General features: G+C 44.6%; 1 protein-coding gene across 1 annotated transcript in view; it reads right to left on the bottom strand.

The window, feature by feature from the left end:
* KIAA2012 overlaps positions 1-3,712 on the bottom strand; it is a gene marked incomplete at both ends in the record, with an annotated part of 116,581 nt that extends 112,869 nt beyond the window's left edge. Inside the window, 2 exon segments of the mRNA XM_082840707.1 lie at positions 2,157-2,441; positions 3,629-3,712. Coding sequence (XP_082696833.1) covers positions 2,157-2,441; positions 3,629-3,712 — 369 coding nt within the window.
* Between the last annotated feature and the right edge of the window lie 14,151 nt (positions 3,713-17,863).

Below are 17,863 nucleotides of genomic sequence, written 5' to 3'. Positions count from 1 at the left end.
AAGTAATAAGATCACTGTTGCCTGGAATATTTAAGCCCTATAGACAAGCATCTGAAAGCTGTGGAGGGTATTCTTGCTCTGGGCAGTAAGTCAGCCTACATTATCAGTGTCCAGACAGGAAAACAGAAACCACTCTAAATATTTAAGCATAGAAGGAATTTAATTCAGGTAATCGGTTACACAAGTGAATAGAGAGCTCAGAAGCCAAAAAGATGTTGAGGCAACACTGAGATTAGTAACATCAGGAAGCCAGTCTGACCCCTAGGTGAAAGGGCAGAGTGAGGAGCTGGCAGGGTCACCTGGAGGAACCTAGAGCTACAACGGCCCTGCTTGTCTGTTGGGAGCTGGGCCACAGAGGTGATACGGGTGCTTCTCACCACTACAGGTAGAATGGGAGGGGAGAAATACCCGGGCTTTTTTCTTCTCCCTCTCCAATCTCCTTCCAGTGTCTTCCAATGGCAAATTCAATTAGAAGCCAGTTGACACAGATGTTTGTGGAATTACATGCAGCCTGTGGTCAACCCCACTGTGAGGCAGAGTAGAGTAAGGTAAGGGTGAGGAGTGGATGTGAGGGCAAACACGCCAAGGCCTTCCAAGTCCACGGACAATAGGGTGGAGTGCAAAGCATGCTGGCCCTGGAGAGTAGGCAGTCTTGGGTTTGAATCCTGGCTCTGAGACCCTGGCCAAATCACTTAACTCCTCCGAGCCTCATTTTCCTCATCTACAAAAGGGGGCAAGAAAAACTATATCTCACAGGTCATTGTGAAGATTTAATGAAATAATAGCTGTAATATAATACTAAGCATTCAACAACAATTGGTTTCCTTTCATCCAAGAATTTATGATTTTTAATACAAAGAGCAATTGGGCATTTGGTCAAGGTCATTAAGCTTCTTTGTATTTTGAAAGAAGGAAAAGGAGCAGAGGAACTTTCCTTTTGAAAACTCTGCCTTGGTGGGGTAGGTGATAAATTGCTCAATAATGATACTGGGGGATGATCTAAAAAACATTGACGGTATCATGCATGATCGATTCATTCATTTCACAAACATTTATGGGTACTCACTTTTTTCTGGAAACTAAGATTTAGATGTGGTTCCTGCCCTCAAGGAGATGGTAACCATTGACAAAGAGATGAATTGCAATGTATGATGGTATGGGAATGCTCACAGAGGAGGGAGTGATGGGATAGCTCTGTCTAGGGAAGTGGGAGAAGCTTCAGTGGGCGATGACATTGGAGTTGTGTTTTGAAGGATGAATAGGAGTTTTCCAGATGTAGAAGCATGTGCAAAAGTGTAGAGTCACAAAAAGGCATGGGATGTTAGTGGAACGGTAAGCTCTTCACATGGGTGGGGCCTTGAGGGGTCCATAGTCATGGCGGTGGCTAGAACAAGTTGCAGATACGGCTAGAAATGGAAGAGAAAGCCAGTGCTTGAAGCGCTTGGTACAAGAAATTAACGACTTTATCCTGTGGGGAAGGAGAAGCCAGTAGAGACTTTTAAACTAGGGAGTCACCTACCATCTATAAGCTAGAATTTCACGAAGTGACACATTGTCCCAGCCTCTCTCATGGCCTCAACCATAGGGCTGATGCATGTCATTATATAAAGCAGGGGCCATGTACACATCTCATAAGACATTAGAGCATATGAATCAGAGAAATGAGAACAGGGGTTTCCCCTTAATATTAAATTCAGAGTGGAAAAAGTCATTAACTTATCCTGCAGATGCTGAAGGGCTCAAGGTAAATATTTTAAACGTTCTCCTCATTTCCACAAAGCCAAGAACATCAGAGGTGTGATGATGATGCTTGTGGCTATGAGACAGAACTTCAAGGATTCCGATGAAACGTGTGCTAGCCCAGATCTGTCTGAATGCTGAAAAGGACTTTGTGTCATTCTAATGGAAAGGAAAACACAAAATGATAATAATATAGCCCTTTATGCTTTTCAGAGCCCTTCACATAGATTATTTCATTGAAGCCTCATGACAATTGTGTACTGTGAGTACAATCCCATTTTAGAGATGAAGAAATGGAAGTCTGAGGGTTTCGTACCTTCCTAGGGTCTGCAAAGAAGTTATATCCAAAGCTGCAACTGGATTTCTAGAGACACAGACCAGGGCCTTCCCTGAACCCTGGACAGTGCTCTGCCTACCTGTCTCCTTCCGTACGCCAGGATGGCTTCTTTGAGGTCCTGAAGTGTGTGCAGTTCAAGATCCAGCCTCTTCCTGTGGCCTTTGGGGCAGTAGGGGCCTTTACTCCTCTCTTTGGGGGTCAGTGCTGATATGGCTAAGCCTTCCGAGTAGAGGATCAGGGCGCCCTTTCTAGTGCTGAATGTTTTAGGAAGAAAGAGGCTCCACATGTGCTGGTCGGCATTGCCCTCATCCTGCGGTTTGCTGACCAGGATATAATCTTCTGGGGACTTCCAGTTCAAGTAATCCTGCAATGGAAAGAAACCTCCTTGATTGGTCCACAGTGGAAGGCCCTTTTATAGGAAATACTGCTTGGGCAGGTGTTTGGCATGTTTTTAGTGACTGGTTTTCTCTGAATTGCTCACATGGTGTCACAGAATACATTCACGCTTCTTAGCAACTGTTTTTGTTCTCTGCCTCTCAGAGTTAGCAGAACCTAGGGCACGATTCTATTTTACCCTATATAACTTTCAGGAGAGCCATTTATGCCTGGAGGCTTAAATAGGGTAGAGTGTAGCTTCCAGGCCAGTTAAAATTTCCTGGTATGCAAGTACGTCGTCAGAATTACCAAGGGCAGCAGATAACTTTGAAATTAGACCTGGACCGGCTGGCAGTTTAAATAGGAGAAAACCATTCCAGCCCATCACTTCAGCTGTACGCAGGGAGAATTTCCATACATTCTAGATGCTATGTAACGTTACCTAATTTGGCTGTTTAAGAGCCTATAAAGTAGTTACAAATCTTGTAAGTAAGTAAATGCCATTGGCCGCAGAGGTCCTTTGAAAATTTATATGTCTTTTAATACAGTGAAAGTCAAATATCATGACAAACTACAACAACAGAGGAAATCTCTGTGTGATCCAAAATGTTTCAAAGTACCCCCAGTGGATTTCTTATTCCTGGCAGGATTCAATGAAATAAAATTCCAGTACAACAAGGGACTTTTGCTACCTCTTTAAAATCTTCTAAACTGAAAAAATTTTTTGCCTATATTACATGTGAGTCCTGGGGGTTGAATTCCAGAAGGTGCAAGGAAGCCATTGAATTGGCACGAATATTTCAGCATTTCAACCACAGAGCATGATGTCTAAAAACCAAACAGCCATCAGCTTGCCTAGAACACAGGTGGAAATTCTGGTCTTGTACCAAACCACCCGATTTCTAGACAATCTGGAATCTCCTCCAGTCTAGAGCAAATGAGGCTGTAAGTCAGTGTGTGAGGGGGAGGACGAGGGCCCCAGTGGCAATCTCTGTGTGTCAAGCAAACTATCTTATTTTCTCGAATTTAAGAAAAGGAGGAGGGACAATCTTCCCGTGACCCCCACCACTGGACCAACAAAACAAACCAAAACACACAGGGCTCAGCCCCAAATGAAAAAATAGAACATTCCTCCTCCACCCCCAAAATATGCTTTTATTCAGCTGTAAGACTCACCTCTGGTTCAAAATAGACTTCTAACTTCTGTTTGTTCTGGACCAACTTCCCGTGTCCCCGGCTCAGGAGAGAGAGGGTGAACATATTTTCCCTCTGACCACCCTTCTCAAGGGCAGTTCATCTTGGTTTTGAAGGCTGAAAACTGGTCACACCTCAAGATTTCCTGAGCTCAGCAGTGAGCCCAAGAAGACCACAAACACTGGGCCTTTTATTAAATACATTTTCCCCTCATACAGCAGCTTCTTAATAACAACCAGTCACACAGTTTAGACAGTGTGTGTCTTTGTCGGGAGAAAAAATAAACCGCAAACCCAGACTCCTCAAGCCCTGGATTGTCTACTCTCTGGGCAACCTCTCTCTCCCCTTCGCCTGTGCCCTTGTTGTCCCCTGGTCCTGTTGCTCTGTTACCGGCCGTGCACCTCGGCAGATAGGGGCCACAGCACCATCCTTCTCATTGTGAGCAGAGGTTGTTTCCTGGTTGCTATGGCAGCACAGGGACGTGAAGTCCCTTAAGCCGCACTAGGCAAGTCAGGGACTTCAGGGACTTCGGAGGACAGGGTTCACACCCTGCGGGGAGGGAGGGTCAAATGGACATCGAAGAGACCAGGCTCAGATTTCAAGTCCTGATTTCGGGATTGGGAGGGTGGGTATGTTGGGATATTTTTTCTGTTATATTATAGTATTGGTCTTGCTTTTAGAGAGCGTCTCCCCCTTCTCCTGATACGCGAGCCTTTCACTGTCAAGGGATCATTAACAGACTCAGAGGAATCGTCTAGGTCACCTAAGGCGACCTGTGATGTTTTCCTTGGCTGAGTTCCAGGGTCTCCTCAGCTGGACAGGAGTCCTCTTTCTGGTGGTCGCTGCTTTGCAGGAGTGAGTGCAGGACACTGGGAATCTCCAGATTCCTTTGCATACCTGGATCTCACTTGGGCACCTCCCATCTCTAGAGGGAGGGGGTACTTGGGAGAGGCGGGTGGGGACATTTTTGTTGTCACAATGACTGTCCGCTGTCCTGCATAATGAAGAATAGTCTCACTCCGAATGTCAATGGCATCCTCTTTGAGAACCACTGCTGTGGCCTAGGCTGCTTGGTTCTCCTTGATACTGACACTGTGAGGAGGACAGAACTGGGGGAAGAGGGTCAGAAAACAAAGAGACATTTTTGCTTATCTAGGACTCTGCTTTGGTCTGGAAAAGCGACCTGCCTTGTCATCTGTCATCAGAGCCTTCAGGGCAGTCCCATGGGAGCGCCCCCTGCTGACCTGGATGAAGAAGTGCAGCTGGCCCCAGGCCCACTTACCTTTAGATCTCCCTCTGTGGCTGTCACTTTTCTCGGAGGCAGGCTCAAGTCTCATGAGGAAGAAATAGAGGTCATCGTGTATAATTAGATTGGGCTTATCATGGGGAATCAAGTCAGTGAATGCAGAGGCTCGAAACAGAATTTAGTCAAAACCACAGTGGATACCACTTCAACACCCATTAAAATTGACTGTTAAAAAAAATAAAAACAAGCACAAAAAGCCCAGAAAATAACAATTGTTGCTGAAGACGTGGAGAAATTGGGATCCTTGTGCACTGTTAGTGGGAATATCAAGTGGTGCAACAGCTATGGAAAATAGTATGGCAGGAATTCGCTGGTGGTCCAGTGGTTAGGACTCTGAGCTTTCATTGCCAAGGACCCTGGTTCAATCCCTGGTAGGGGAACTAACATCCCATAAGCTGCGTGGCCCAACCTAGAACAACAACAACAAGAACAACAAAAACCAGTATGGCAGATCCGCAAAATATTAAACATAGAATTACCGTACGATCCAGCGATTCCACTTTTGGGTATATGACCCCAAAGAGGTGAAAGCAAGGACTCAAGCAGATATTTGAGCACCCATGTTTATAGCACCATTATTCACAATAGCCAAAATGTGGAAAAAATTCAGGTGTCCACTTTTTTTTTTTTTGCCATGCCGCATGGCATGTGGGCTCTTAGTTCCCCAACCAGGGATCCAACCCGAGCCCCCCACAGTGGAAGCATGGAGTCTTAACCACTGGACCTTCAGGGAAGTGCCCAGGTGTCCACTTGACAGATGATAGATGAATGGAAAAACAAAATGTAACAAACATATACAATGGAATATTATTCAGCCTTGAAATGGAAAGAATTTGGATACATGCTACAATATGGTTGAACCTTGAAGACATTATGCTGAATGAAATTAGCCCGTCACAAAGGGACAAATATTGATATTGTATGATTCCAGTTATATGAGGTACTTTGAGTAGTCGAATTCATAGAGACAAAGTAGAGTGGTGTTTCCCAGGGGATGTGGTCAAAGGGTGGAAAGTTAGTGTTGAATGGGTACAGAGTTTCAGTTTTGGAAGATGAAAAATTTCTGGAGATAGGTGATAGTGATAATTGTACAACAATGTAAAAGTACTTAATGCCAATGAATGGGACATTTTAAAATTATTAAAATGATAAATTTTACGTTATGCATATTTTAGATTTTGAGTTAAAATCTAAAACAAATGTAGAGCAAAGAAAACAGAAAACTGAATTTAGCACTTTACAATGTGAAAGCCAATTGGTCAGCATAATTGTAGGGTGAATTCCTCACAACAGATGAGACAAAATTCTACAAACTGAGGGTTCCAAATAGTTTCCCGGGTCTTAAGCTACAGCTGCTCTCTCCCATCCCCTTCTCCATCCCTTCAAAGTGCCAAAAGGACCCTTCAACAAAGCTCTACTGGGAGATTACTATATGTGAGATGTGGTCTCTGCCCTCAAGAAGCTCCCAGCAGGGTGAGAAGACAGGTGCGTGGGAGCCAGTATCTGAAAGATGATGTGACAAGGTGATATGGAGGTGGAAATGAGTAGGTGCCCTAGGAAAGGAGAGGGAGTGGTGGTGGGATGATGCGTGGTGGTGGGCCTTGTAGAAGGTCACGAAGATGAGGGATATTAGAGGTGGGCTTTAATGGACGGTAGTGGATGGTGAGGAGGGAAGATGAGAGAGCATATTGCAGGAGGCATGGAAAGGAAAGTCTAAGATCTCTGGGGAAGGGACAACTTCTTTGGTGTAGCCACAGCCTCGGGTACCGTGGACAGAGATGAAGCTGGAGAGACAGGCCAGCTGGCCAAGGCCATGAAGGCCACATGTCCCTGCGAAGGCACCTTGGACTCTGTTCTTCAGGTGGGGTTTTTAAAATGGGGGGCGATGTGATCCTACCTGGATTTTAGAAAGATAACTCTGAGAACAGTATAAAGGATGGATAGAATGAGGGATGTTAGCTTATTTCATAAAAGTGAACTCTTAGGACCTTGCCTCCCAGGCCAACCTTCCCTTGGGTGTGAATGAATTTGTCAAATAGGCCAGGAATAGTCACTTGCTAAATGGCCTTTGAGAGAGACACAGAAGGGGAAACTCCATACCAACTGCAATGAAATATAAATGTTGCCATTTTGAAAATGCCATTGCTCAGGGAAGAGAAGTAAGGTAGCATAAGAGAAAAGTGACGGAGTGACTGGGACAGGAATGAGAGCCATTGTTGTCATCCAAGGAATAACTCCAAGTTTTTCCATCGGAAATTCTTCCTCTGAGCTCACCTGACTTGGAAATGTTAACTCATCTATAAATGGTGAAGTAGGTCCCCAGGAAGTGATCTTTCTGAGTCTAGGTTGAATGAGCATCTCACCTGGGAAAATAGCCAGGTGCCCATCTGGCCCTCTCAATGCTGTATAGCAAGGCTGCTAGGCCCCTCTGGGGTTGGAGCCTGGGAGCAGCCAGACCAGAGCCCGAAGTGGGCCTCTCCTAAACTGTCGTGTTTACATCCATGCTGTTTAATATGGACAATGAACAGATGTACAGATCAATTAATAGACATTTTAAAGCATTTACTCCATCCCCACAGCAGTTTATGGAAAGTGCATTTAGAAAGCAATCGAAGTTATTGCTATTCTAAAGTGGTAAGGGATCCCAGATGAAAGGCCCTTGTAACTGGAAAGTATTTATAACTCAAGAAGAAACCCTCCACACCCATGTTATATAACACCAACACCATCTCCTGGCATGCCTGACCTGTCAGCCCATGCAGCATGTCTGTTTAAATTACTCTGTAAATTCTGTAGGGTGGAGACCTTGTTTTTATGGTTTGTAAAGCATCACGAATAACCGTGGTGCTCTGTAAATAAATAGAAACCACATGAAACAAAGAAAAGATACGTTATTCAATGGCCATGTCCCCAGAGCATCCAGGAATTTGTCCCTTGCTCCAAAGTGCTTTGGGGTAAATGGATGCCACGTTGGGGAAGTAGCCTGTGGGATGGTGCCAGGGTCCTCATCTCCCTTTAAAGGGCAGTGTGAGAGTGTGGTCTAGGAATTGTAGTCACCTGCATGGGCAGCCTACAAGAGGAGCTGTTGCTGTTGTCCTTGTTACTCCAAGAGGAAGGACCAGGGCAAGAGAAATGAAATGATTTGCACAAATGCAAATGATTCGTTCATCCACGGATGAAACAGAGGCGAAACGAGACCTTGTCCAAATCTGGTCCTAATCCAAGCCTATTGTTCATCCCACTTCTGCAACAGAGCAGCAGCTATTCATAAGTAGCTACATTACATCATGGCTAATATCCACCCGTCAGGAAGCTGCTGACTGAGGCCATCACAACACCCTCTTACGCCATGAAGCTGGAGACTGGACCCTGGATCTGTGTCCAGCTACTGTGACCACCTCAGAACACTCCTATCTCCCCAACCTTGTTTCTCCTCACTTGAGTTTGCAAATCTAGTTGCAGGGGAATCTAGGAAATCACATTTTAAGCTTTCCAGCCTCCTACACTGGAGGGAAGGTGGAATGAAGGTTGGTAGAGCCATCTGCGGTTATCTGCCATAAGCACCAAAGACGAGTTGTATGAAAAAGTCCAAACAAAGGATTTTTTAAAATATGGGCTGTGTATATGACAGTCAGCATGGCCTTGCATTATTAAAACTCTTTCTATTTGCTTGTGTTTTATACTCCCAACTAGACTGTAAGTCTTTGGAAGGAAGGGACCACATCTTATAATTCTTAATACTTCCCATAGCACCCCTTACATATAGTAACAACTGAATAAATATTTGTTGCTTGCTTTTAACATGTGCAGCGAGATGTGTAATGAGCTTGAGCCAGTATGAGCGGTATATGAAAAGAAGAGAATTAGGTCAAACCTGTTTCAGTGAATAGTAGTTTGCCTGTAGTACAAAGCTCAGAGTCCTAGGTCAGAGTCACTGACCAACGAAAACTTGGTATTTAGAGGCTGAAGGGCACCAAGAGAATCAGTGTGGAAGACACAGAGCTCTCAGCTTGTTGGAAGGAACACAGACTTGCTGAGGATAAGCTCCTTGGCTCGTTCAGAGGGTAGGGTTAATTTCTCATGTAGCCCGGGTCAGGTTTGAAAGAAGAAAATGCAAAAGGCAATCAAGAATACTCTAGGGGCTTCCCTGGTGGCACAGTGGTTGGGAGTCCGCCTGCCGATGCGGGGGACACGGGTTCGTGCCCCGATCCGGGAGGATCCCACGTGCCGCAGAGCGGCTGGGCCCGTGAGCCATGGCCGCTGAGCCTGCGCGTCTGGAGCCTGTGCTCCGCAGCGGGAGAGGCCACAGCAGTGAGAGGCCCGCGTACCACCAAAAAAAAAAAAAAAAAAAAAAAAAAAGAATACTCTAGAATCATAGCAGGGGAGAAAGTGTCAGCGATGACTCTGCTCCCTTCCTCTCCTTACAGAAAAATTATGACCACGTGGTCCGCCTAGTTGAGTAGTGAGAGGGCTGGGGATCTATTTACTTTAGATCTTTCTGAAGAGTTTGCTTTGGGAGTCTAAAGTATTTAGTTATGCTTTTGCTCAGGGCTTATTTTATTAGTAGGAGTGCTCACAGTAATTTCAAGCTTTTAAATTTATGGTGGAGAGATAGTAAGTTTAGAGAAGAAATAAAAATCACACATTCTTCGTTCTTTCGTAACATGGGGGAAATCAGTCATTATTTTGGCTAGCGGCTCAGTCACTAGGGGCAAATGGAACAGACCTTCATAGGAGCCAACTTGTGAAGGGTGATGAAAGCAGTGGCAATTTCAGTTCTAAGTGGAGAATCTCAGAGCAGATGCCATTCATCAAAAGTACATGGATTCTGATAACTTAGAACCATTGACTATTAGCGTAAGAAGGTAAAATGCTTTACTTATGAGGTTAGTACGGTGGTGGATAAATTTTTTCTTTTGATTTTTGTTAAATATTGGTACAGTGATGCTTATTTAATTAACAAATAAGATGATTTACGTAAGGCACTGAGTGTAGTGCCTGGCCCATAGTATGTACTCAATAAATAGAAATATATATATATATATATATGTTTTTATTGGAGTATAACTGCTTTACAACATAGTACTAGTTTCTGCTGTACTGTGAAGTGAATCAGCTCTATGTATACATCTGTCCCCTCCCTCTTGGACCTCCCCCCACCCATTCCACCCCTCTAGGTCATCACAGAGCACCGAGCTGAGCTCTCTGTGCTATACAGCAGGTTCTCACTAGCTATGTATTTTACACATGATAGTGTATATATGTCAATCCTAATCTCCCAGTTTGTCCCACTCTCCTCTTACCCCCTGTGTCCACATGTCTGTTCTCTACATCTGCATCTCTATTCCTGCCCTGCAAATAGGTTCATCTGTACCATTTTTCTAGATTCCACGTATATGCATTAATATATAATATTTGTTTTTTTATTTCTGACTTACGTAATTCTGTATGACAGACATAATTGCATCACACAATTGAGAACACACATGAATTCTCTCCCTGCTATTAGCACACAGTAGTGAAGTTTTGTTGTGCAAAATGATGCTCTGAAAGCCATTTTCTCACACTAGGGACTCTCATGTGTAGTAGACAGTAAGTCGCTGGGCTGTACAACTAGATACTTCTTTGCCATCTGGCTTCCAGTTCACTGTAAACTCTCTGATGAGAATGGTTTTTACACTTTCTAACTACTACAGAGTAAAAATTGTCAGCTGTCTGCTAATCATTTTAGAGAAATGTTAATTTGGTAACATGTGTCTTTTCAGGGACATTGTATTGCATAACGCAAGGTACACAAATACCTCCCCACTGTTTGCCCACGTTAGTGAGGTTCTGATGTACAAATCAAAGTCCTCACTCTCAGTCTAGGAGGAGAGCAGCCAGGGAGCTGGAGCTGACAATCTGAGGAAGAGGAAGGGGCATCAGGGAGCCTGGGTTCTGGGAGAACTTCCCCTCAAGGCCCACATTGCTAGAGTTCACTTTGTGAACCCAGGAGCCCCTAGCCCACAGGTATACTGATTACCTGTTACTCAACCTTTATAGTTTCCTCTGGGAAAGCATTCACATCTTCCTGAGAACTGAGTTAAGATGCAAGTCCCTCTGCAGAGATTGAATTAACCATGCTGTGCAGGAATGGGACCCAGAGTGGATCCCTGGGTTTGGGATTGATGGGGGAGAAATGAGGGAGAGGAAGAGATGGGGCAAGATGGAGGATGGTTTCCCTTGGGATGTAGGTCAGAAGGCCCGTCCACAGAGGCTTTGCCTGTTTCCCCATTTTCCCAGAGAGCCAGCCTGTGCCCGTGCTCCTCCAGGCAACAATCTTAAAATGGGGCAGGGGTTGCTAACCTCGGGCTGGCCCCAGGAAGTTCTGTAAGTATATGTTTAAAGAAGGAGGGGAGCATTTCCTTCTTATCTTGCAGAGCAGACCCACCTGGGGCAGCAGAGTCCCTTCTCAGAGGCCAAAGACCAGACACAACTCTACTCACTAGTGTTATCACAAGTGTGATCAGATATGAGCAGTGCCCTTTGCAGAACCTCATGTCCTAGCCAGCCCTTGTTCATGCCCACCTCTGATGCCAACCTGCTCTACAGCAGGTGTCCGGGCCAGTTATTAGTCAAGCAGGGAGAACATCTTTGAAAGGGTACATTCCAATGAGATAGGCGGATAGCAGGGGTAGCTTTTCAGATTTTACCATAATCCTCCTCTTGATTCGCTGTCTAGACGTAGTTAGGTGCACAAAGGGTTAACAGGTCTCGTAGGACTCGGCTGCCAAGTACACTTAATGCTCAGTCCAGCACTCCCGGCTTGTATTCTTACGCTGCTGGAGTGGCCTGTTCATGGCATCTGGTTCCCTGGCAACAGCTTTCATTGGCTCAATCAAAGCCCTTTCTTCTTAAGAAAGCTCCTACTGAGACGCCCACCACCACCACTAATCACCATCTTAACTCAGGGCTTAGGATGCAGCTGGTATGAAAAATAGCATTTGTGGATGTGAGAAGATAAAGCAATGGACTGGGTTGGATACACCTGCCTTGTGTGATCCTTGTACTGCTTTTCTATAGGACCAGTTGGAAATTACCTGCTTTTCCACTGGGACAGGGAGAAAGCCTGGGCCAGAAAGTTTCCCAGAGCTGGCTTTCTTTGTTCTGCAGAAACCCATGAGCCTCTGTGATTCATGACTAGCTGTTTCCTGGGCTGATCTGTGTTATAACTGCGGGCTCTGTGCTCTGACAAGGGGCGTTGCTGAGCTGAGGGAGTTCAGACAACGAAATCCATATTGTGGAAGGCTTGTCCCCAGTCAGCCACAAGCTGGGGGAAGAAGTCTGCCTCCAATAGAACCCGGGGAGTCTGGCGGCTGCTCCACCCGCCCCAAGAAGTCTCAGCAGCTCCAGATTTGCTAAGAATAGCAGGAAAAAGTAGCTCTTCGTGCAGCATTTGGGGGGAAAAAAAGTTGATGAGATTCTCTAATAAAGATGGGCATTTTTAGGGGAATTCTTTAATCTTATGGAGAATCGCTTTGAGTTTTCTTGTTTTGTCTAGGGAATGGATAAAATGAAAGCAATAAAGTAGAGATGAGGACAAAGACAAGCTGTTCTCACTTTTGGTTCACCATACCGATCCACTTAATTCACTTTATCTTTTTTTAAAATCAAATTTCATCCCATGTACTTATTATACTCACTGAAATCTAAACACATAGCATCATTCAGGAATTAAAGTGTTCAGAATTCACGGTAGTATTTACAAAAGATGTTGACTTTTGGCCTGGCCATCCATCCTAATATCTGTGCTGCCCTCACCTTCTGGTTCCTCAAGGGAAAACAGTCATCCTGGTCGTGGTGCCAAAATGTAATGGGACAGTTGACAATTCAGAGACAGGGTTTGTGGCTGCTCTGCTTGGCAAGCGAAGGTCCTCTCCTGCAGCTGTGTGTGTGGATGAAAGGCTCTCTGTGTCTGATACCAGCCTGTCTGCAGCTTAGCAGGGTAAGGGCTCTGGGTGGTGCTACCTCACAAGCTGTTAAAATATGTTATTGAGGGCACTTAACAGAAACAACACACATTTGAGAGTTATTTGGGCACTAGGCTTGTTCCATCTCTTACTAGATGTGTGATGGAAAAATTCTTCACCCCTCTGAGCCTCAGTTTCCTCATCTGGAAAATGGGGATGATAGCATTTATCATGTGGGGCTATGGCAAGGACTAGGAGAAACAATGTGCCACCCCCATAGATTCTGATTAAATTATTCTGAAGTAGGGCTCTGACGCTAATCATTTTTAGGAGCTCCCCAGGTGATTCTAATATTGAGCCAGTGTTGAGAACCACAGATACAGTAGATGGAAGGCTCTCTTTGGTTATTTATTTATTTATTTATTTTTTGTGGTACGTGGGCCTCTCACTGTTGTGGCCTCTCCCGCTGCGGAGCACAGGCTCCGGACGCGCAGGCCCAGCGGCCACGGCCCACGGGCCCAGCCGCTCCGCGGCATGTGGGATCCTCCCAGACCGGGGCACGAACACGCGTCCCCTGCATCGGCAGGCAGACTCTCAACCACTGCGCCACCAGGGAAGCCCCTCTTTGGTTATTTTTTAGGCTGAGGAATTCCTTGAACATCAGGGATTCTTGGGGATGGAGATGAAGAGGAGGTAATAATAAAATTCCTTAACTCTTTCTTCAGATCCAGGAGTTACAACAGATTGGAACGGAGGTGTAGCCTGGTGCAGTGGAAGCATTTTCATTCTCTGTCTTTGAGCCCTTTCCGGATAGGTCTTAGTCAAATAGTTTTTACATTAAAAAAAAGAAAAAGGAAAAAAATTATTGAGCATCTACATGAAGGTTTCGATAAGAGATAGTGTAATAGGGATAAATAGATAAATATATAGTCCCTGGGTTCAGGAAGCTCACAGCCTAGCAATGGAAAAGAAGACATGCTACAGTGAGCCTGTATGTTACTGGGCTGGGCATGATTAAGTAATAAGACTCTGAGCTGCTTTTCCTTGGGGGAAGCTTGATGGTGTGACACAGGAAGTTTCAAGACACTCTGAAGTGGGGAACACATTTTCAGCTTGGATTCTAAGCAGGAAGTGATTCTTATCCTTCCTAGCAAAGGATAGCACACTCTGATTAAAGACCAAGAGAATAAAGACACAGAACCCTTGGTTAGAGCAGTTGACTTTATGAAATACTACACTGCCATTTTCATTAGTTAGCAGAATAGACAGCAAGCAAGCATTTGTAGGGCATATTTTAAGGAAGAAAATCTTTCATATGCATCAGTTGAAAGATGCTTGGTGTTAAAGGCTGTATAAGAGTAAATATGTAAACAAAGACAACTTTTTGTGATTACTAACAAGGTGAGGGCAGCCACAGCAACGTGGGGCACAAAGTCTAGAGATTCCAGAACCTGCAAGAAGATTCCAAGCTGATCCCCAAATGGTTCTTTTAGCCACACTATTGTGAGTTTTCACTTTTTTTTTTTTTTTTTTTTTGGCTGTGCCACGAGCCTTGTGGGGTCTTAGTTCCCCAACCAGGGATCAAACCTGTGCCCCCTGCAATGGAAGCATGGAGTCCTAACCACTGAACTGCCAGAGTTCCCATCACTAATTCTTTAGGATGGAGAAAGAGGAGACTGGGGTTAGAACCCCTTGTATATTCTTTGGAGTTAATTCCTTAAAAGAACATAGCACAGGGATGGCATATAGGTTTACTGTTATGTACCAAGTAGAATCAGTTGGTGGTGGTTCCCTAGAACACTTGACTGAGAATAATTCTGCAGGATCCTAGCCTAGCAAAATAGAGTTCCATAGTTGATTGTTATGTCTTCCATAGGCAAGGGAGGAAGAGTGAATTGTGATACCTATACTGAGCTTTGCCAATTCAATGTTACAACTGTTGTTGTAAACTGTCATTACAGGGTGTGGATTTAATTATTCTTAACAAATCCTCTTGGCGTTAATGTAAAATCAAAAGTTAAAGAACTATTCTACTTATTAGTATGTTAAACCCATTTCCTCAATTCCAAGATGTCATATATTTTAAGATATATTGCTAAGTTAATAACAGGTTTTAAGGATAAAAACCTACCATAAATATGAACACTAAAGGTAACATTTATCCCAACATTTTATTTTCAGTACTTCACTCAACTTCTGAGAATAAATCTCTTTCAAATTCAGCCTAATGATTCTTCCTGAATCATTTTTGACCATTGGCAGCTGTGCATAGCATTATGGGGATTCTCTGCTTTTTATCACCTGGCTTAGAGATCTCGACCTCCTTAGCAAATGTAGGCTAGGCAGTCTGTCATACTGAAGACTACCAGGGCTTCATTTGTATTTCCTGTTTGGTTAAACTCATAGTTTTGTCCTACCCTTAATTAATTATTCCTTTCTGGAAGGTAAACAGCTTGTCTTGAAAGTCATCCAGAAGGTTCAGAAAACTCTTTGGCACCTGCAGGTGACTTTGAAATGAATGAGTTGATCATTCCAACCTCCTTTAACTTTAAAAATTCTATTTCTCCTGAGAGATCTGTCCATTTTTATTGTAAGTAATTACAGTGCCCATTGTGTAGACTGGCAATCCCCTTCCTGTGTCCTCTGAAGTGCTTGACTGTTGTTTTGCAAGAAAACATGAAAGTGTAGTCATGCCTTCAGCAATAAATATTGGCTTCACTTATTGTAAATATGCCTTGCTAAGCTCTCCCATGGGTAGACAACACCTCTGTCTCCACTCACTCTCCTGCCAGCAGGTGGCAAATTTCTTTGGACATGATATAAGCAGCATCCCAATTTTGGAATTGTTAAGATGTGAACAAATAAGAGTCTGAGAATGAAGGGAATGCAGAGGATATCTAAATGAGGTAAACTCTCAGCATTCAGCTCAAGATTCCAGTGCCCAGAGTTAGCAAATAAGGTAAGCAGCGTCCTCCCACACCTCAGTCCCCTTACAGAATCGTGTCTTTCAGGGGTTAGTTGTATCCGGGTGTGCTGCATATAACACACACAATACAAAATAGAAAGTATCACAACAAAGTAAAACAAGATAGAAACTTTTAAGTTGTGTAAGAGAGGAATGGAGAAAATGCTATGGGAATTCAGAGGGATAGAGTACCTCTGCTTGTATAAATCAGGGCAGAGGAGGAGGTGATATTCAAGTGGACATTGAAGAAATACGTACTGGATAGGGTCATGTGGAGAAAAGAGGCAGCTTGTGGTGGCCATGAAAAAGCACCTCTCGGGTGACCTCCCTGGCTGTCCAGTGGTTGACTCTGTGCTTCCACTGCAGGGGGCATGGGTTCCACCCCCAGTCGGGGAACTGAGATCCCACATGCAGGTGGCGAGGTCAAAAAAAACCCAAACACTTCTCAGATCTCCAACTTTGAGAAGCATAACTGACCGAGGGCCCACTTGTGCTCTCTGAAATCCATCACTGTGTTTGTGCTGAGGCCAAACTTCCCGCAGGCTGTTCCTAGCAGAGGACTGAGAATGAGAGAGGTGCTATCACAGGCAGGTATGCTCTCAGGAGGCACTGCCAACGGGGGCTCCTCAGGAGTGACTTTGGCTCAAGGACCCCCTGGTAGACTTGCTCCTTTAGAACTGCACAGAGTCTAAGATACTTACAATCCAAACTTTCTTCTCCCTTCTTCATGTGGTCAGACCTGTCCCTGGTAGTTCTCCTGGCTCCCATCCCATTTTCCCCTACAGGTGTTTTTCATAATAAATCCCTTGCACACGTAATCCTGTCTTGGGTCCGCTTCTTGGAGGACCTGGACAGACACCCAGTCTTGTGGAGGTGCCAGGTGGGTGTCTTCAATGCATTCCAAATCTGCTGTTGCAGTTGCTTTATTATTCTCACCTTTTTTTCCGGTTACCACTGTGTTTTAGAAGTTGGCATCATTGGTTACTCTCCAGTGTGAGACGTATTTTGGGTAGTAAGAAGTGCATATAGCAAAGTCTCCCGGAAAAAAGGATGATGAGAACGACATCCTAATTTTTTCTTATTATGCTAATTATTTCTTTAAATATAGTTTGTTTTTTAAATAAAGGTTTGTTTTGCTAGTCGGGACTCTTTTGGTTACAAATTACAGAAACCCAATGCAAACTAGACTAAGTAAAATGGTGAACTATTATGATGCTGCTGCTGAGTTCCTTCATCGCAGGAACAAGCAGAATCTGAGACCGGAATGGCATTAGGATGCTATTGCTGCCTCTCATTTCTGAGGCCCGTGAGATGGCCACTAATGGCTTTTGGACTTTACATCCTACAACCCAGGGACCCAAAGAGAGACTGATTTCCCCTTTTCAATGCCAGTTCTGATTCCCAGGGGAAAGCTCAACTTGGCCTAGCTTGGGTCAGATGCATACCCTTACCACGATCAACTGTGCTCATGGAGACTGGGTCAGGGAAGAGGCCGTGACTGGTCCATGTTATACCAGCAATGTGGGGCTCATGGTCACTATGTGCATGTTGGATGTTCTCAGAAGAAGGAAGGAGGGTTGCTGAGAAGACAAAATCACAGTCACGCTACACAGAATATGTTTGCAATGTATGTTTCTTCACTGCTGCTCAGCCATGCATAAGCACTCAGACCTCGCTCTTCTGCAGAGAGCTTGACAACCTCTCAGGAGGAGGCTGAGCAGGGGATGAACCCATGTCAGGGCACACCGCTCTTGGACTTTATCAACTCCATAGGGACTGCAACCTCAAAGTTACTAGAAACCCTCTCGCAGCCACCCCAAATCATCTGATTTGCAGAGCTCTCCTTTCAAGTGCCTCTTATTTCCCTGACCAGAAGGAATCTTTATAACATAGCTAGAGAGCCTTAGCTTTAGAGTCAGGAGGCCTTATCCTGGTTATGCCTTTAACCAGCTATGTGCCACTTAGTCTCTGCACTGAAACTTCTTCAGTTGGGGATT

The sequence above is a fragment of the Leucopleurus acutus genome (genome assembly GCF_964270905.1).
Source record: "Leucopleurus acutus genome assembly, chromosome: 6".
Lineage (NCBI taxonomy): Eukaryota > Metazoa > Chordata > Mammalia > Artiodactyla > Delphinidae > Leucopleurus > Leucopleurus acutus.
This window is presented reverse-complemented; position numbering and strand designations above follow the sequence as displayed.